Raw genomic sequence first — 19,935 nt, 5'->3', positions numbered from 1 at the left:
AAAAAAAGTCATTTAATAACAACGTCCAGGGTTTGTGAGGGACCTCATAAACCGAAAAATAACCATTCATCAGGTTCTTTTCGCATGAAACAGAGGATTGATGCATTTCATGACGACAGAAGGCGTCAAATCAATTTACACAACCTCTTTTCAATCTGTTCCTCTCCGAGACTCTCTGATGGAGTCGGAGGATTATTGAGTCCATTCTTCTCGTCGACTTTCTTCTACGTGCAGTTCCTTCGAAAGTTAACAAATCATATTTTAAAAAAAGAAGTATAGTTTCCTGCAGAAGACATTTTGCTACTGGCGATAATGCAGCTTGTAATGGATCCATTTTGACTAATCTCATGTGCCATTCTATCCAAAACAGTAGAGAAAAGAAATTCCTAGGAAATGGATTGAAGAATAGCTATTTATTCAAAGGCAGATGCCTTCTTTAGATGAAGTTTATAAAAATGAGGCTTGAAAAAAGTCAAAATGTGCAAGTCACGTTAGACGAATTTGCCTTTTCATGTAACAACTTTACAGATAAGAATGAGGACTTGCCCGAGCTTCTCTTTAAACAAAAAGACGTAGAAAGGCAAACAAGTTTAATGTTGACCATGTCAACTTTTGGGAATCCAAACTTGAAAAATTACTCAAACAGAGTGAGGGCCCCTGAAGACACACATTTCTTTTGTGAAAACATGTTTTCAAGGTGTAACCGTGGCTAAAACAGTTAGAGCCCAAGTTTTGAATCTGCTATCCTTTCACTAGTGACTGGAAGCTTATTTTCAACCCGCTCGTGAAAAGGCAGCCATAAAAGTTTCTAACAGTGGTGGTTAGTTTCCTTTGTATTACGGAGAGTCGAGATGCTATCCATGAAAACAAGTTTTCATAAAAGAAAAAAGCTGAGTGCAAGGATCCTCTTCATTCAGAAATGCTTCAAATAGAGTCACCCATAGGAGACTGAAAGAGTCACGCACAATGACATTGAAATGCCAAATTATTTGGCCTGGTTATACAATCAACCAATTTTAAGATCGTATTTTCGTTCAACAATATTTTCCTTCCAATTCCATTTCACCTCAAATCAAAGGTGAAAGACTGCCTTTTTTACAGAGCGACTAACACCTTCAGATGATTGTTGCACTAATTCGAGAAAAGCTGTTGGCATGCGAAGTTTGGACCAAAGTAACTCTTGTGACCTTTTCCCTCTTAATTTGATTTAGCTGGCGTGCAAAAGTCTTCAATTTTGTCCAATAAGAATTATGAATAATTTTCAAGGTATTTTTACAGTAATCCCAAGTAGGGTGAACTAAAACTGATATAAATAAAAACTGGTACATTTGCAATTTTCATTCATCTTTCTGTTGTTATACGTAATATTGGATCCATCAACAAACTATATTGAGCAGATACGGCAAGGCCTTGAATATTGGGTTGAGCAGAAATTTTGTTCAACAAGTGGTGAAATTCTCACGTAAAACCAAATTGTGGCAGTTTTTTTCCATATCATGTTTGAGGGCAATGAATTAAACAATGAAGAAGCTCGACAAGCAAGTGGGTAGGTAGGACTTTGCCTTTTCCAAGGAATGACGGCCAATCGTTCAATTCGAATGCTTTACTTCAACTCTCTTAACAACTTAGAACTAGGAAATAAGTGTGGCCAAAATGACAAGTTGTCCTTTTTAAATATCGTAGATTTGGGAAAGCCGGCAAGAACAGACTTCATTGTCTTCAGTAACTTGAATTCACAAGGGCTTGAAAGCCACCATAATGCCGAAGGAAACCGAAACCAATCCAGTAAAATGGTCCCCTTTTACCACAAGTCTCTGCTCTTGAGACTAACGGGCCCGAACTGGCTCAATATTAGTTTTGCAACTAGTGATCCTGAATGTAGGCACTGGACAGAGCTTGACCGTCTCTTTCGTTCCGGGCCTTTACGTTACAATTCGAGTGCGTAATCCACTATAAATTAAGACTTATTTGCGCTCCGTCAAAATGGCTCTTTAAGGGAGGTGTGTAGCAATCCCCCTTTTTCGATCATTGACTATTCAAGGCTTCAATTTCAACTTGCCATACATCACGTGGTATAGACCAACTACGAATGACTTTATGCCATTATTTGCTGTTGATGTGGGAAGGGGAGTGGCCCAGGAACTCCACCAAACTAAAAGTGAATGAGTAATGTTGGTGCAATAGCTTGTCAACCTTCTTCCTACAATCATAAATGAGCACCTCGCGAGAAAGATCGAAATGAACGAAATGACATGACAAACCTGAAACCAGAAATACACTGTAGTGCAAAAGTTGCTTTATAACATACAATGCATACCAACCAAAGATATTGAAAAGAGCTACAGTACATCAAGCAAATTGTTACAAACCTATTCCACTTTGAAATATGATCTAAAAACCCCCCGGCACGATTTTCTGTGTTAGGGTGGGTGCACGTACTCACGTACTGCAGTGGAATTGCAGAACGTAGGAAATTGGTTTCGTTGTTTCTTCAATGGTGCGTGCTTCTTCGGGGATTTGGCAAGTTACAGCCCGCAAATAAATCAAAAACCGCATTACTTGCGCTGAACTGTGTTGTTTGTTCATTGTAAACATTAGTCAAGTTATTTCTAATCTTGAAATGGTGTGAACTAGTGTGAACCAATCTCAAGCAGATTGAGCACCATACGCGTAGCTTATCTTCTCGCGATCTTCTTCGATGCGTTTCCTCTAGATCGGCCTTACATGGGACAACGTCCAGGTATACTATTCAAATCAAAAGATGTTTTCCCAAGAGAATGGACCGCGCCATTTGTAAATGTCAATCTATTATTTTGTGGTCGTGTACACTTGCGTACTGTTTGCAGTGGTTGAATATGTGTCCGACACAAATGGACATCATTTGGTCAAAATCGTCGTATGCTAAGGCGGTTGTCATTCGTATTCTTAAAATGTCAACATCAGTTGGCTCTCGTAACAGAGTGGAACTTTGACAAAAGTAGATCAACATTGCTTCTGATTTTAATGCCACTCTCATACGTGGGTTGTTGGACTTTATGCGTCATTAGATTTTGGTTCAGCTAGAGCCTGGTTGTGATCAAATGAAGTTTTGGAGTCTAATATTGACCCAAAATGAGACCACATATTGGGATTACATCTGTTAGAAAATGGTTCTTCTTAAGTTGGCCCCCAGGTAACTTTAGAAGGTATGAATAGGATGGATAAGGGTTAGAAAGGCCGCTTATACATACGTATACAGATTTAATTGACACAGGTATTAGAGGTGGCTGCTTTTCTTCTGTAGGACCACGTGGTGATTCTTATTTGAATACATCTAGTGTCATCTAGCTCGTTGAGGGTCTGCAGTCTTATAACAGTCTTCAATGGTATTCATGGGTGACCAGGTTTTGGTATTGCAGATCAGATGCTGGCGAAAGCAAATTTCAATGCAACAAGTTGAGCAACTTCCTGGCATTTTTAAAGGCGTTTTTTTTAGCATGGGATACTGCACAGTCTTGAAATCTCTGGATTTTGATCACCGATTGCTAGATTTGCTTCAAAGTGGTGTTGAGAAATTTGATTTCCCACCAATGAGCTTTTTCCGACCCAAATTTCTGCCACTTTCAGCCTTTTGAATCGTCATTCCTAGCCAGGCAACCAGATTGGAAACGTCAACTTTTTTGGCATCAAACAATACTGTAACTTCCGTACTACGCTAAGACCTGACCAAGTTTAAACCAATTAGTTTGCAAAATGTCATTGTAGTGGTTGCTCCTGAAACCGATAGGAGGACAGATGTATGAAACGGCTACTTCACCACCAATAACGATGAATGTTTGATATCTTCAGGCATAATGAATGTGATAAAATGACGAATGTGTGTGATAATCCAATACTCTTTTACGAATCCCCAAAGCGACGTTAATGGGACCATTCGAGAGGGGAGATTGAAGATGGGGAAGGAGGGTGAATGGGTGGGTGAAGACTTTATTGGATGACTCATCTCCTCGGGCATCACATCTTCTGCCTTTGGCGGCGTCTGGACCCCAAGGGTCTGTGCTCCCCTCGCTCGTTTCCAAACAAATCAGACAGAAAATAACCTTTCACCCTTGCCTTTGTTTTTCTTTCAAATGAGAGTTGCATCGTTTACCAGAGGCAAGATTGACTACAAGACATGAGCGAAGTTTATGTGGCGCTTTCGAGGGGCGTAGGATCCCACCTCTGTTTCAAATTGGTGGTAGGCGCGCGGGAAACTGGCCAAACCTGGCAAACCTGAAGCTCTTCTGCACATGTGTGTGTATGTATGTATGTATGTATGTATGTATGTATGTATGTATGTATGTATGTATGTATGTATGTATGTATGTATGTATGTATGTATGTATGTATGTATACAGAACGTACAGAAACAACACTCCGAAGTGAACTATCAGCTGGGTTTCGGGTTTAGTTGGTGATGGGGGCAAAGAAAATTACCAAGGCCTCCTTCTCCTCCTCCTCCTCCATAGATAGACTCTCTCTCTATCTCTCTCTATCTCCCCTGCTTCTGTCTTCCGTCCCGTCGTTCTCCAGGCTTAGATTGTCAAGCCTAACATCATTCATAGCGGTGGACGGTTCTTGGTCGAATGGATACATGTACTCCGTATACAAAGACATACGAACGAACGTAGTCGTACCCTATGTACATGCCTCCTCCTCCTCCTGCTCCTCCTCTTTCTCCTATGGCTTAGGTACTCTTTGAGCTGAGCTCAGCAACAATGGTGGGAGAAGTTCAGACGGTTGGCGGTTGGCTGTGGTTTTGATATCTTGGAAGGGGCCAAATGAGGCCGCCAACAACAGAGAGACTGGTCTGCTTGGTCTGAGTCACCCGAGTGATCATCACTCATCAGTTCAACGCTGTTCAGGTTCAGTGTTGGATGGAAGGATATCCGTTGCGTTGCTCGGGAGTTGTTGGAGGAGGAGGTCATCTTCCCATTCTTCATCATCGCCCACTGTCCTGGTACTCTAACAACCAAGTGCCAGTGTGTCGTCTGGTTTTCTCACTTGCCAGGTTTGGTAGAGGGTGAAGTACGTAGTTTTGGTTGGAAATTTCTCCCGATTTTCTTCAAGACTCGGAACCTATCCATTGCCTACTCCGGGGCATTGAGCACATCTGTTCTCTGTGGTGCACAAGTTGCAGAGGTAAATTTCTTTTTTTTTCTTCTGCTCCCCCCCTGTCTTCCTAACCAAGGACCAACTTGGAGGTCTTTATTCCAGTTGAGCCTCATTTCAATGAGTTATTGGCCCTTAAATGACAGGAGTTGGAAAATACGTTCAGATTCGTAGCCCAAATATGAGCTGTATTTCCACAACCCTGTCTTGTTTATTCGTAACTTTGGGCTGGATTGTTTCTCGTGTTAGTTTGAAGGGCGACTTCCCGCTCCAAGTGTGATGTGTTGTGCCAAAGATGGAGTGCTGCATGTTGTGGAAGTGCGGTAGAGAAGCTGTCATAAGTGACAAAATGTGGAAAAATAAGCAAGAAAGCCAACTGGCTCAACCAAGTGAACGTGAACCGAGAAGAAAAGAGAGATTTCCCATCTCCTTCCTCTTGGGTTGGTCCCCTTCTCGGGTTCTCCCCCTGGTTGTTCCCGAAAGCCAAAAGCGAGGCTCCTCCTTCTCCTCCTTCTCCTCTGGGTTCTGCTTGCTTGCAAGATGATATTGCTGAGGTTGGTTCAGCCAAGGAGAAGGAGACGAAGAGGAGGCAATTCACTTCATCCCAGCAGGCGAGGCCGACCTCGAGCCAAATCCCATCCAGCCTCCACGCGATCCAGCCTCCACGTGAGCAATTGAAGAGAGAGAAGAAGAAGAAGAAGAAGATGATGATGATGATCAGTCAGTGGGTTCCACGGGATCCACCGTGGCGACTTGCACGGGCATTACAAATCCAAGGTCCATGAAATGAAATTCGAGTTTGAAATCGATGTTCCCTAGTAGTGAGAGAGAGAGAAAGAGGGTCGAGGATCATCCGAGTGAGTGCAGGACGAGAGATGGTTTTGGCTCTTGATCATCCAAAGGCGAATATGGTCACTACTCGGAAATTAAGCTCCCGCGCAGGCAGAGAGAGGTGCTTGCCTTTTACTTCAATTCTCTGAACGTTTTTGCTCTGGAACACGCGAGGAGAAGACGGGAGAAGACGAAGAGGAACAAGATGATGTAGAACTGGTCTTGGAAATGGAACAACCAGTCAGTACCCAGCCAACTCCGCTCCCGAGAACGTTCCAAGAAAGAAGGAGAGAAGAAAAAAAGTCGACGACGATTTTTCTCGCTCTCCGTGTTCTGTCGTGGCCACGGGTGTGAATATCCTGCTTGCTTCACTCGTCTCCGTGTGCCTTCGCGGAGTGAACCATCGTATACATACAGGGACTAGTAGTGTAAGTGTGTGTGGGGGGGTGATGTGAAGGCTTGAAAAAACATTGCCCGACTGATGAACGAAAAAAGAGTCACCAACACCGAAGAAGAAGAGCGATCACCGATAGACAACCTCGAGTTTTTGCTCGTCCTGATACGGCTCTCGTTTCGGAGTGGATAATCCACAAAAGGTAAGAAACGCGTTCCCCATCTGTGTTCTTTTCCTCGATCAGTGTCTATTAAAATTGCATAAGGCAGCTTACTATAATACCTTTCATACATGGAATTTTAAATTCCTCCCCCGTCTCATTGCTCCGGACCATCTCTCGCTCTCCGACTCGGAGAAATGAAGTCCTGAAAAGTTAACAGTGGGATAAATAATTGCGGGAAAGGAGAGAGAAAGAAAGTCCCATTTCCTCTGGGGAAATTTCCACCCACCAAAGAACCTCGACATCGACGACGACGACGACTTTCCATGGCCGACACGCCGCACTCTGAAGCAAGCAAATTTATCAAGTAATCTTGTTCAATATCCAATAACTCTGGCTAAGGACACGGAAATGACGGTGAGGAGCCCACTTCTAAGACTTCAGCGTCTAGTCCACCGTCAACCTCCTCAATGGGAAGCTACGAGACATACGTACATACGTACATGCGTAGCTTCCAGAGGCTCCTGACGAGTTGGATAATGATCAAAGCCAGCTCGAGATCTTGCTGGGGGTGTTAGAGACGTTGGTGGAGAAGGCAATGGTAGGGCTGGTGGTGCTGATTGGGGTATCATCCAACTTTGCCCCAAGGAGGAGGAGGGCTCCAAGTGGAGAATGTGTCGGAAAGAAGAAAAACTTTCCTTATCAACGCCACAGACCCATGGCCGCTCCAAATCCCCCCTTTTATCTTTGATCACGGTCGACCGCAGTAAGAAACTCCTATAACCAAGTTCCACCGAGTATTTTAGACAAACCAGTCTTTGTTGCAAGAAAGTGCATCATCCTCTACGTTTGTAGTTGCGTTTCCAACTTGTGAAACTTGCCAATGTCCTCAAAGCTCCCCTTGCTCCTCGTCATGAAGGCAGGCGCCCTGAGCTTACTTAGGCTCTCAATGCGTGCAAAGAGACACTCCTTGGAGATTTCCTGACTCTTGATCGATTCCTGCAGCTCATACCATCCAGAAATCCCTCCCTGTCTGAAGTCGAAACCAAACCTTTTTGATATGAGGTTCCTTTGGCCAAGAAATGAACTCAGACTGGCTCTGGATGAAGAAGAAGAAAACTTTCAAATGACAAACAGGGTCAATTTGTAGCCGTTTCTCGGGAGTTGGAACACGATTCCCCGGCAACGCAGGCAAACCACCCAAGTCTGTTGTTATTAGTAGTTCTTTCCGAGTATGACAGTGTCGGAAATTGTGCTGTGTTTGTTGACTTGGCCAGGGTCATTAGTAATTGGGTTAGTGATTATTTTGTGTTTGCATCCGCCTCATCCTCCTGGCAGAAAAGGAGGTAGGCTTTTCCCCCCTCACTAATAACCTGATATTCTGTGAAACACATCATTAGGAGCACATCAAAGATAGCATGGAGCCAAGCACAGCCACAACGGCTCCGACACCGCCAAGCTTGTCAGAGCCTTTGCTGGTAACATTGCGTCAGATCACATCCCAGCCATTAGTGCATCCAGCATTAAGCATCGAGCATTGAGCATTGCTCGAGAATCGGAATATTCTTGACCCATTTCAAGTCAGCCTTAAGTAGCCGATAATGGTCGGTCATGGTTGGCGGTGCCAAGTTTTGATTTTCTCGGCCAAGACCACCACCGTCGCCCAATGAGTGAGTGAGTGAGTGAGTGAGTGAGAAAATGCTCGAGAAGTCTCGGTCCTATGATGATGGTTATGGTATTCCTTGGATTCTTTTCCACCAATCCCCCACTAAGCTGCTGTGAAGAGGGACTCTGGACAGCGAAACAATTAATAATTCATGGATCCAATGCGCCATCACTCGACCATGAAGGCCCGAAACATGGGCAGATTTTGGCCTCAGATTGGGGATTGGATTCAAACCCAGGGAAGACGACAATTATGGGTTGAAACCATGAAACGGCCAATTTGGAAGCGTTTCTCCTCTTTTTTTTTCTTTGCCAGGCCAGGAAGATTTATCGGGCCAGTTTAATGACAAATGAAAATGTTTGGGTAGAGTGGAGTGGTTGGTTTGGTAAAAAAAAATACCAAACTCGATTCAAACTCCCATTTTCCCATTTCCGGCAGAGTTTGAGAGAGAAATCGAGTGGAACTTTGGGTCGATTCGTTTTCAGATCATTCGAAAACATCTCGTCTGGGATATTGGTACCCCGATGGGTCAGTCAACCAGTCACATTGGACTTACTTTTTTTGCGCCAACTCACCCTAGTCAGTTCAAAGTGAAATTGACCAGAGAGATCGGTTGCGGCTTTTGATCCTGTCCTCAAAGTTGACCCATTATGCTTGGCTGATTGAAATGAGAGCGAGATGGATGGCATCTCAATGTGATTTTGCAATTTGGAACCTGTCGTCAGTGGCACTTGTGACAGGTTCCAAATAACAGCATCAACAAAGCGCTAGACGAGTTGGAACGAGGGGAACTTACCACTCGGCCGATGAAATTCTCCTATTCACTCTCTCGTTCTCTCTGGCATTCTTGTGACCTTTGCATTGATCCAAAAATAGCCTCCCCCAAAGGCTTCTACTTTCTCAAGCTCATTCGCTCCTCGAGAAACTTCCAATCCGAAGACGACCCCGACTAGGGTTATTTTCTGACATATGGTTTTAATTACCATCCATGAACTTTTGGGCGGGTTACCTAGCTTTACTTACTCGTGGATGGAATGGAGAACAAGAATTCGAGCGTTTCCATCCTGAAGCTTTTCACCCGACGACAATTTCTAGCAGGGACTCGAAATTGGGAGGGAGAGTGAAGTGGAACTCTCAAGGGATTACAAAGCAACAAGAGCCGACGTCGCGGACGATGAAAACGAGAATTCCGACAGTTCCTCCGTGTTAAAAACAAAAAAAGAAAGAGGTTGCCACATGGTATCCTCGGACCAAAGACCATTTGGGATTCATGGCTAGAGAGGCTCTGCCTAGAAGCAATGAGAGAAACCCATATCAATCAAGATCTGGTTCTGCCGGCAAACGGAGGGAGGAAAGAACAATTGGTGTTGTTATTGTTCCATATATCTTAGGATTTGCCCGCATCTCTCCATTCAGTCCAAACGTGCCCTTGGACGAGGACGAGTAGTGCGTTAAGCTCGGCAGGCAAGTTCAAGTTCTTGTATACTTTCTGAGTGATTTCAGGCGAGGGGTTCCAAAGTAAATGTCGGGTCTCACCGCCTGGTCCACAATCCTCCTCGCCACTCCTCTTTGGGCTGACAGAAGTTTGATAAAAAGAGAGCCAAGCGAAGTTCAAAAATCTCTTTGAAGGCTTCCAATGTGAGTGACGACGCTCTTTCGTTTTTCCCTTTGCATTTTTGGAGCCCCAAAAGAGTCTTGTGCCATTTCCTTCACTCTTCTGCTCTGCTCTGCTCTCTTCTCCTCCTCCTTCTTTCCTCCTCCATCTTTGGAACAAGAGCATCCAGAGTCCCTTTTGGTCCCCCAGTCATCCCTATATCTGTGCGTCTAGTTAGAAGGGCAGTAAAATGCAGCCATTCACGGATATTCATCCAGTCCAAGATCGGTTTAGCAGCTTTCCAACCTTGCCAAGCCATGGAAAGGATAATTACGAGGGGAAACGAAACTACGTACTAGTGGTATCCTTGTGTTTTTTGCTCCGGGGATTCTCTTCATTTTTCTAAGAGTGGATCCCTACCAGGTCCGTAAAACAGATTGCAAATCTACCTCTCCGAGAAAATCTGATCCCCTATATCAGTGGACCAGTTTTTGGGGACATGTATACCCACCACCCGTGGAAGAAGGAACAAAGATATACGTATATCAAGAGACACATCAGAGCCAGGCCATTGGGGGCTCCAAGTGGAAAGCCGGCCAGCCAATATCACAGTAGTGAACGTACATACATACGAGTGCGTACGTACGGACGTCGATGGTGGTGGCTTTGAACCCGTCGAGCATTTGGAGAGAAAATCGAGTCAGCAATTACCACGAATGCACGGTTTGCTCAGGCCAATTCCACGGACTCGTTGAGACCACCACCGCCCGAAAACACGAACACGACGGAAGGGGGAATGGATCCTCTGTGTGCTGAACTATGGTCGCCCTTAAAGTGCCGGAATATTGGCAAAAGACGGCAGGACACACACGAGTCGTCATCATATCTCTCGACGACCCATTGACATTCCCGTTGCCAGGTTCTTGCATACTATTTGGAGCCTCCAATCTGGCTGCGGGTTTCTTGCGCCAGCCTTGATGCCAAGATGTCAACCCCGGACGACAAAGGTTAAAGCATATCTAGCCCACTGACTGAGAAGTCTGTCCCACCGAGTGGGGCACGCTGTTCCGGTGTGACAAAAGGATGAGATATGATTATCTGGGCTGAGCAATGGCTGTACACAGATGGAGCGAGCAAGACAGAACGAGAACGAGCCGGATTTTGGCCTTCTTGTGTGGACATATTATGTTTTTCCGGGCTCAAGGTGCTTCTGGCATATTGGAACAAGTTGCTTGGAAAGGAGAACGACAGGTCTCGAGCGCGAGAGAAATGAAAATGGTGCCTTCTCGTACTTATACGGTACAGTAGTGAATGGACATGCACGATAATGAAACGCTCGTTATGCTATTTATGTGGCACATCAAATATGCATACTTAATGGTAGGAAAATTGCCGATGAAGACAGTCACAAAAGATGTGTGCCTGTCACAATTGGATAATTTGTGGAGCGTACATGGGAAAGGCAAAAGTTTGAACTGCAACTGGGTTCGACTTTTGACAACGCCCTTTTTTCCCCGAACGGCAAACTTTAGTTCCGTGGTTTGTTTCACTCGTTATAGGCGAATACTATGTAGACCCATGACTGGGGAGCGGTGGCTCAAATTTACTAAATCCGTCCAAGCATCGATTTTTTGGGGAAAGGCCAAACTTTCTCTCCACTCACATTTGTTCCTACTCCAGCTGAAAATTCGAAATGATAAAAGACCATAGTGGATGTAGTAATTACCAAGTTGGTTAACGAGGGCTCCATGATGCGGCAGAACGGGATACCATTGTTGAAGTTCCTTTTGGAACAAAGTTAGATGTTGCGCTTGCTACATCAATCTGGAGCTGACAAAGACTCACAAACTGAGTCAAACCTTGTTTCCTTTGTTCACTTAACTCCTAACTACCTTCAGGGTTGCCTTGACGCCATCAGCCCACTCACCAGGTTACTCGGACCCATCTCTAACAAGAGCCCAAAAATATAACAAATATGAACGTTTTTGTTCTACATAACACTACCACACAAATCTCGAGGTTTTGTTGGTGGCGTTCAACTCGAGTGGTTTTGGTAGTGGGGAGATTCGACCTTGACGAAAGCTCAGATTCTTCAAGCATCCCCTGTGGTCCTTCCAAATCGAATGGGCACTGCTGAGTGACTTGCCATAAAAGATGTATTCCACCATATCGCAACCATAGCGGTTCTCCACCAAACCAAGCATGTTCTCGAACAAGAACTTTCGTAACTACGTCCATAATAAAGTACATAGTGGTGGCTATGCATCATTCCCTATTGATTCTCGTGGCAGTCATCTTGCTTAAGAGGGGATCTCAAGTGGAGCCAGGATGATCAGACGCTGATTCTGGGAACCCTGAGCTGCGATGAGGTGTCGGTTGATACGTGGCTCATCCTGAATATGCATTCCCTGCAGGTTCTTAAGTGGGTGAAGATGGAGGCTCTTTTGGGTTGCTTGCAAACAGGCGAGCTTGCCTCTGGAGAAACGGTGGCAAACGGTGTGGCCCTCCGCCTCAATTGTTTCCACTCGAATGGCCTCTCTGGGCCATTTTATCACCCAGATCTTCCTAAAAAGAGAAGGAAAAAAAGAGAAAACAAGAAGAGCCCCACCTCATCCTCCAATTGACCCAATTCTAATGGGTACACTATTCAACTTTCCTCGGAGATGTCTGAGCATGGTTGTAGGTACTTACACACAACGACTGACTTTTGCATGACACGCCTCACTCTGAAGGGGAGAGCTATTACCACTCAATATCTATTACACAACCCCTCAATAGTCATTGCGATGGGAACACAAATCGTTCATTTTCAAGCCTGGGAACACACTCAGGAAAACTCCCGGGACTCGAGCCAAGTTGGCCTTTTTCATTTGACAGGCACGAGCCCAAGCCAGTTTTCTCTCAGTGTGGCAGGCAGACTTTGGTTATTGGGAAATGGCATGTTGAAAGTATGGCTTGAAGATTATTGGTGTAGTTGTTCCATTCTTTCTGAGTGGCCGTGTTTAGGAAACCATAAAAAGGCCAGAAAAGGCTCCATCCAGCCAGCTCTCGCCTCTTTTAGGACTCGTCCAACCGGAGAGGTGGTGGTTTGGCTTGGACTTCCAGCCACAGGATGTTACACCGTTGGCACTTCTTGGTCTGTCTCATTGTGGTAAATATCGAGTGCCTTACAAAAACTCGAATGTGGATCGGAACCAGGAGGTTGGTTGCTTCTTGAGCTCGCTTCCTCCGTCGTCATATTGAACAAACAGAAATTGATCCGATTGAATGTCACGAGGGAAGGAAACCAAAAATACTCTTACCTACATATATCGACTTGCCTGTAGCCTTGAGGCAATGGTTTTCGAATAAGATCGTTCACTTTGCGGTGATCCTCACCAGAAGTGATCTTTTAGTCAGTCCCAGCTCAAAAAGTACGCGCACAGCAAGCATACAATGTACGTATGTGGCGTCGTCGATGGTGCTGACGAACGACAAAACCTGATCAAGTGGCAACCGAATGACACACATGGTGGCATACTCAACATACATTAATAATCATGCGTGGTATAAGGTTTTGGTATTGTTATGGGAAAAGGCAGAATGTCATGAATGGCCAGGAGCCCTCTCATCAGATTCTTCAAGGAGGCAATGAACGTTCGCTTAGACGTGGAGAGGCTCCTCGACGTCCTCTTCTATTATTCACTCATGCCCAGCGGGGAGCTTCATGCTGCACTTCAGATTGTTGAACTGACCTGACGCGGTCGGACTCGGGTGGTGAGGTGTGCGTCTGCTTTTGGCGTTGTGGGATGATGAATTGGATCAACAAATATCTGGGGGGGAGAAAAAAAAACACGGCTAGAGACGTCCAAGGGTGAAAACAAGTCGAGCCTTTTGACGGGAAGAAAATCCCGCTTGGTGGTAATAATCTGCGTTTGATTCAAACGCACCTGGCTTCGATTGGCGTTGGTCTGATCAAAGTCGTAAAATGAAGTCGTCTCAATGGTTCCGTTTCCTTTTATTGTTCCAGGTTTTTTGGGTGGGTTGGAGCGAGATGCCATTCGTTCGTTCAATTACTCTCCTCCTTGATCTTCTGGGCTCATAAACACTTGGCTAATGGTCGCCGAGCCCAATTTCCAATCGATCCACAGTCGTTCCAAAAGGACCACGACTGGACCAGCCAGACAGCGGGGGACGAAAATGGCTCAATTGCCTCGAACTCGACAAATGGCCTCATCGCCCTCTCAGAACAACAATCGACGGACCGGAATGTGGGAAGGAATGCTGTTTGTTCTGGTTCTCCTGCTCCAATCCACGCCCCACGATGCGGCCACGAGCTGCCCGTTGTTGCCCAATCCGTTCCCGTTCAGCAAAGACATGATTCTTCACGAGTTCAATGCCTCGACGGAGACCTTGTTCCTCGACCTGACGGACATTGTGTACAAGTTTTGCAACGACCAGATCTACAACGCGTCCTCCACGTTTGGACACTTCCAATTGGATCTGATTCAAACCCAACGGAAGAAGGTCAAAGACTGTCCCACAGACTTGATGCTAGCCTCTGATCGAAAGATGAGCCTCCAAGCGTCCGTGGATCTGGAGGCCAATAATGTGCTCACCATCTTTCAATACGTACAGGGGAGGTACTTTCTACGACTCAAGGCTTGTGAGACGGAGGGGCCACCCTGTGAAGTGGTGTCCTGCAGTCAGCCCCTGGATCTAGTCCCAGATGTGCCCCAGAACCTCAGGGTGTGTGAGAATGGGCCCGGGGAAGTGAGTGCATTCGACTTGCAAGATGTGTCCCAAGTGTTGGATTTTCACAGCTGTAGTGTGATGATCAGTGCGTTCGTGCCGCTCTGCACCGCCTATCAGAGCTATGCCAAGGCCAAGGTGTTCACCGTTGAGATTGACTCGCCGGGAGAGCACTGCGACTTGAGCATCTTCCTCGGTGACAAGCCCAAGGACAATACCACCATTGACGTGAACTTCTGCAATAAGTCCGACCACGATTTGTGTAACGCCACCATCATTGGCCGGCGAGTCCAATATGGCGTCCTCCGTCACCACCTCTACGACCTCTCTCGCAATTCCAGTTACTGCCTATTCTACCAACTGGACAACCCACATTGCCAGCCCAGAGGGGAGAGCAGCTCGATACCGTGCTTTTTTCACACCCAGAGCGTGTCCTGCAATCAACTGGAAGCGAGTCCCTGGTCCCTCGTGAATGAGCCCATGTTTATTGGTATCGTTACCCTCACGCTCCTCGTGTCCCTGGGTCTCTTGATGTGGACAGTGATTCAATGCTCGAAGAAAAAACCAGAGACACCCATTCAGCAGCCCATCAAGAAACCACCTCGCTCACTCACGGAGGACGATTTGGAACACATCTCACGCCTGCCCTCACAAGAGATAGTGCTCGTTTATTTCCCTGATACGAAACGATTCAAGGAGCTGAATCGCAAGTTCAGGAACTGGCTGGTGACGCTCGACGTGAACGATGTCAAGGATATCTATGACGAGAAGTGCTCGGAAGAGGTCTTGAAGGACCCCGAGAGTTGGGTAAGAAAAACCCTGGGTGGACCCGAGAAACGCATCATCCTGGTCTGCAGTCGGCTGGCCTACGAATGTCTCATCACCGTCAAGAAGGGCGTCGCCAGCCCCAAGTTCACCGAATCCGACCCACACTTTGGTCTGCTCACCCGATCCATCCAATATCTGGACCGCGAGATGAAGGGCAACTACCGCAATCTGATCTGTGTCCGCTACGAGGACCTCAAGATCTGCAACCGGCAATACAGCTCCGAGGCGTTCAACATCGTCCCCGGGACGGAGTACGTTTTACCTCAACACTTGGAGGACGTGTACAGATGGATCCATCCGAGGGACCCCAAACCCGAGAGCTGGTCCGAGACCCGCTATGAGGTCCAGGAGCTCCTCCTCTACATGAAGAAGTACCGACATCACGATGATAACATGTTTACAGTCACGTTCTCGGCCAATGGGACAGCAGCTCACTCTCCGAGTGACGAGAGTGCGGACTTGACGTGAGATGGAACGCACAGCCGGTTTCTGATCCCAAGACAGTATCCATGTACAAAAAGGACTTCAATCCATCCATTATTGAGTGTTCTCCTGATCGGTTTTTTTTCCTCGTCTTCCTCTCCTTCTACTCCTTCCTTCTCTCTGTCGCTCCTCTTTCTCTGTCTGTCACTTGTTCTGTGTCTCTTCTGGCTGCAATTGCCGAGAAACTTTCCGGATCCTGCTCGATTGAAAGTACTCCTCCACGCACTTACAAAAATTAGCTCGCCAACATTCCAAACTAGTTTGGGTCTGAGCGAGCCATTGTCTCATTTGCTCCATTCCCGTAGCTTGGGATTGGACGAGACATGCAGGTCTTGTCTCCGGGATCCCAAGTGGTTGTGGCACTCAAAAGCAGCAAAGGCTCCTTGTGCCAAAAAGACTCCCTCCCTATTCTCGTTTTGCTGCATCTCCAAAGTCATGATAATCTCAAACTCCTCCGACACTTTCAACAAAAAAAAGACGAAACTACCTAGATGGCTCTCAAGTCAGATCGAACTCGAGTCCCAACGTAGTAGAGCATTGACTCTCAATAAGATATTGTACACAAGTTTGTTTTTTCAAATGATTGTCAATCCACCTTTGTCCCGTAGCTTTTTCGTCTTTTTTCGTCTTGACCTTCACCCGCTCTTTGCCATTGATTCGTCTTGTTATTCATTCAGCGCCTACCCACTCATACTCTTTTTTGGTTTTCCTCACTTTTCCCGGGCCTGGTTTGGCCTGCTGGAAAGCAAAACAACACGACATGTTCCATCTGGAAAAATCATCAGTCATCCTCCCAACCTAGTGCTGTGTCCCGATTCTTGAATGTAAAAATGTTCAGTTAAAATCCTAGGGTTGTAGGCCAATTCTCCGTCGAAATACTCGACCACTCCTTCAAACTCAATCTTGTACTCATACCGTGTCAGTTGAAGAACAAGTCTAGTCATCAATGTCAGTGTCCAATGCTAGTCTAATCCATATGAATAGTTTAAATCCATCGGAAATACAATACAAGGCTAACACATACCTCTCTCTCTTGGCCACTCATACATATCATCATTCTGAGTTGGACGTTCGAATCATTTCGTTTCTTTTTCCTTTTTCCAGATTCCAAGATCGCCCCAAAGGAACAAGAGGAACATATATTCATTCACCAACCAATCCCGGCCAAAATAATGAAGAGGGCCGGGGAATGAGTACCAAGGCAAAGCCTGTAAAGACGATGATGGTGAATGCCTAATTCTCCCTTCCTCCTTCTTTCTTCTTTCTTTCTTCTTCCTTTTTCTTTCTCCTCACTCCTCTCTCTCCTCCGTCCCACTCGGCTCGTTTTTTTCTCCCCTTTGAGAGAGTGAGTGTCTTTCTCCCTCCACGCTTCTCCACGAGACTCCTTCCAACTGGCTCTCCTTGGAACACGCTCTACCCGCGTCCAGGGACACACACACACACACACAAAACATATCTCTCCCCCCCCTCCTCACTCTCGATTCTCCCTCGCCTGTCTCGAAGGATCGAGGATGGACAGTCAACACTTTCAGTCATGGCAATGGAATAGGAAAGCGCTTGGAACCCCCCTCCCCAGCTTGGGACAGGGGCAGCTGAGCTCGCTCTGAGTCACACTTTTTAGCTTGGTACCAGTGCTTTCTGGACCAATCCCAGTTCCTTGGTTGGGGAACACGACGAATAGTACGAACAGTCCGGAGAGAGAGAGGAGCGACATCATGCTATTTGGCACGCTCGGAAGGAGCCGACTTGGGGAAAAACGATTGCAAACATCTGCTGCTCGTATTGATGTGATCAATGTGTATTTGTCTTGAAAAAAAATGAAGGACAGTGGTGTGCAAGCATGATTCGGACTTCCCTCGGCCTATGTGGTTCCACGAGCACCGCATTGGGGGTCATCTGGCTAGTGGGACTAGCCGCCGCTTCCAATTCCACCCAATGGAACGAGTCTTCCACAAATTGTTTCGCATTGGCGAATGACATCACATGGCGAACCGAGGTCTTGGTTCACGACCCCGCGGCTGCCACTCTAGGCCTTAATCTGCCAGCCATGGGCCCTGACATTTTGGAGTGCCTTGAAAGCCAACAAAGCGACAATGTCTCGTATCTCATCCACCTGATGCACACATCCGAAGAGAGTTCGCCAGACAATCCTTCGGAGTTTCAGGCTCGGCAATTACAAAGCAGGAAGGTGTCTGTTCCTGACTTGATGTCATCCAGAAGCAAGAACGCTACCCAATATCACCTTTTCGAGCTGGTCTTTTGGCCTGGAATCTACCATCTCCGCTTCTGTTCCAATCAAGACCAAGGCGTAGAAGATAAAGACGAGGACAAAGACAGAGATGGAGACGAATACATCCAACTAATCGAGAGCCAAGATGGATGTGTGGAAGTCGGCACGGTCCTTCAAATTGATGAGGATCAATATTTGTTCTCCGACTGTGATAGTACCATGTCCAATGGTACCTCTGACAACAGCAACCCAGTGAAGTGGAATGACACGCGACAGAGCGATGGCATCAGTTTTGGTCTCCGCTTTAGGCCTTGCCTTTCATACGAGTCTTCCCTGACATCTGCTACAAACGAAATCCCCGAGGCCATGGCCGTCATCAAGGTCAAGACATCGTCGACGGGGGACTGTCAGACCAATGGCACGGTGATCCACACTCATCGTCAGGCTTTTTCCCGGTCGTCTAATGGAACGGGCGACGCCGTCGTATCGTTTGAACTACCGCAGGACTTGCCCAAAGACCAGTTCTATTGCCTCGAGGCCACCTTACCCCATCATCCCTTGTGTGCTAATCTCACGGGAAATCAGCCTCATATCTGTGGAATGCACTCACACATCATTTTCTTGGAATCGAGGTCAATGATAGCCCAGTACATACCTTTCTGCACTAGTCACTTCAGCTGCGGTTGGCTCTACATTGCGGTTGTGGGCATGGCCTTGTTCAGCTTGAGCTGTGTACTGGCCATCTGTTGTGTTTATCCCTGCTGTTGCCTTTGCTGTTGTCGACGGAGACGGCACAAGAAGTTTCCCGATCATCATCGAAATGAGACGATTCCGTTTGAGGGGCTCTGCCTCCACGACTCATCGGGGGTCAGTTTCCCACCCAAGAAGACGTGGGTCGAGCTACACTCGGAGTGGGACCGGCAGCCGCCCAAGAATCCGGGCAAGATCCTTTTGTTGTACTCGCCCGACACGAAACTTTTCAAAGACCTTCAGAACTCATTCAAAAGTTTCCTGGAGGAAGCATGCCACTGCAGCGTCCTGGATCTCTTTGATGAGGAACTCTTCCAGACCATTGCCTTCGACCCCGAGCTTTGGTTGTCGAACTTGCTCCACGATCCGGATTTCAAGATCGTGATCATTTGCAGTGAGGGCGCTTACAAACGTCAGCAGGCCTTACTCAAAGGCGAAGTGCTGAACATCCCTAGCAATACAACCATGGACGGGCTTTTTTCTGCCGGGATCAAATTCATTCAAGACAAACATGCCTACGACTACAATCGCTTGGCATTGGCTCGCTATGAGATGTTGTCGCTCTCGGGGCCGGAATTTCGTCTCCAGGAAATGGTGCCCAATCGGGAATTCCTGGTGCCCACCCAGCTTCACGAGCTGTTCTGTTGGATTCACGGCTACAATCCATTGGACCTCCTGGGCAAACCTTGGGATCGATATCACTTGGAGTTGCAACTCCTCCAAGACGATCTCAAGGCCGTTCGACGAGATGGTCGCCCTGTGGCCTACCAGTGACTCAAGGCCTCGGCCTGCCCTCGGCCTGCCCTCAGCTCTCCCCCATGTCGTTCTCAATCCTAACCACCCCCACCCACCCCCAAGATTCATTCTGACTCGCCGGTTTGATATTCTTAGTGAGAACGAGGCGCATTTACATTATTTGGACTTTTAACACGCTTACCGTATTGTGATCCCGTTGCTTTACCATCACCCATGAGACCAATCTGTGGGTGGAACACCATGAGTATACTCATCATCATCGTCATCACTTCTCTTAATTATTTTAATAATCTTATACCTATTTTTGTAGGTGTCTCATCTTGCCATGTAATAAATAAAGGAAACACAAGCATCCACACAGTTCGGTCGGGATGGAACCATG

The 19,935-nt window shown here is 46.6% G+C and overlaps 2 protein-coding genes across 3 annotated transcripts; both read left to right on the top strand.

The window, feature by feature from the left end:
- Positions 1-4,755: 4,755 nt before the first annotated feature.
- Positions 4,756-19,907, top strand: LOC131881752 (uncharacterized). Of its 2 annotated transcripts, none has more exons than XM_059228700.1 (2): positions 4,756-5,160; positions 16,922-19,907. In XM_059228700.1, the coding sequence occupies exon 2, from the start codon at positions 17,658-17,660 to the stop codon at positions 19,569-19,571; it is 1,914 nt and encodes a 637-aa protein (XP_059084683.1). In that variant the 5' UTR covers positions 4,756-5,160; positions 16,922-17,657; the 3' UTR covers positions 19,572-19,907. The 2 variants fall into 2 exon arrangements, with proteins under 2 accessions (XP_059084683.1, XP_059084685.1); XM_059228702.1 differs by lacking the exon at positions 4,756-5,160 and adding an exon at positions 5,198-6,557.
- LOC131881751 (uncharacterized) lies at positions 7,184-16,922 on the top strand. The gene is made up of 2 exons (XM_059228699.1): positions 7,184-7,281; positions 13,785-16,922. The coding sequence occupies exon 2, from the start codon at positions 13,871-13,873 to the stop codon at positions 15,800-15,802; it is 1,932 nt and encodes a 643-aa protein (XP_059084682.1). The 5' UTR covers positions 7,184-7,281; positions 13,785-13,870; the 3' UTR covers positions 15,803-16,922.
- Positions 19,908-19,935: the final 28 nt, after the last annotated feature.

The sequence above is a fragment of the Tigriopus californicus genome, chromosome 6 (genome assembly GCF_007210705.1).
Source record: "Tigriopus californicus strain San Diego chromosome 6, Tcal_SD_v2.1, whole genome shotgun sequence".
Taxonomy (NCBI): Eukaryota; Metazoa; Arthropoda; class Copepoda; order Harpacticoida; family Harpacticidae; genus Tigriopus; species Tigriopus californicus.
The sequence above is the reverse complement of the archived record's forward strand: the minus strand, read 5'-3'. Positions and strand labels throughout refer to the sequence as shown.

Bases quoted from the DNA above. Each gene is read 5' to 3' on its own strand.
- LOC131881751 (XM_059228699.1), top strand. From the start codon at position 13,871: ATGGTCGCCGAGCCCAATTTCCAATCGATCCACAGTCGTTCCAAAAGG.
- LOC131881752 (XM_059228700.1), top strand. From the start codon at position 17,658: ATGATTCGGACTTCCCTCGGCCTATGTGGTTCCACGAGCACCGCATTG.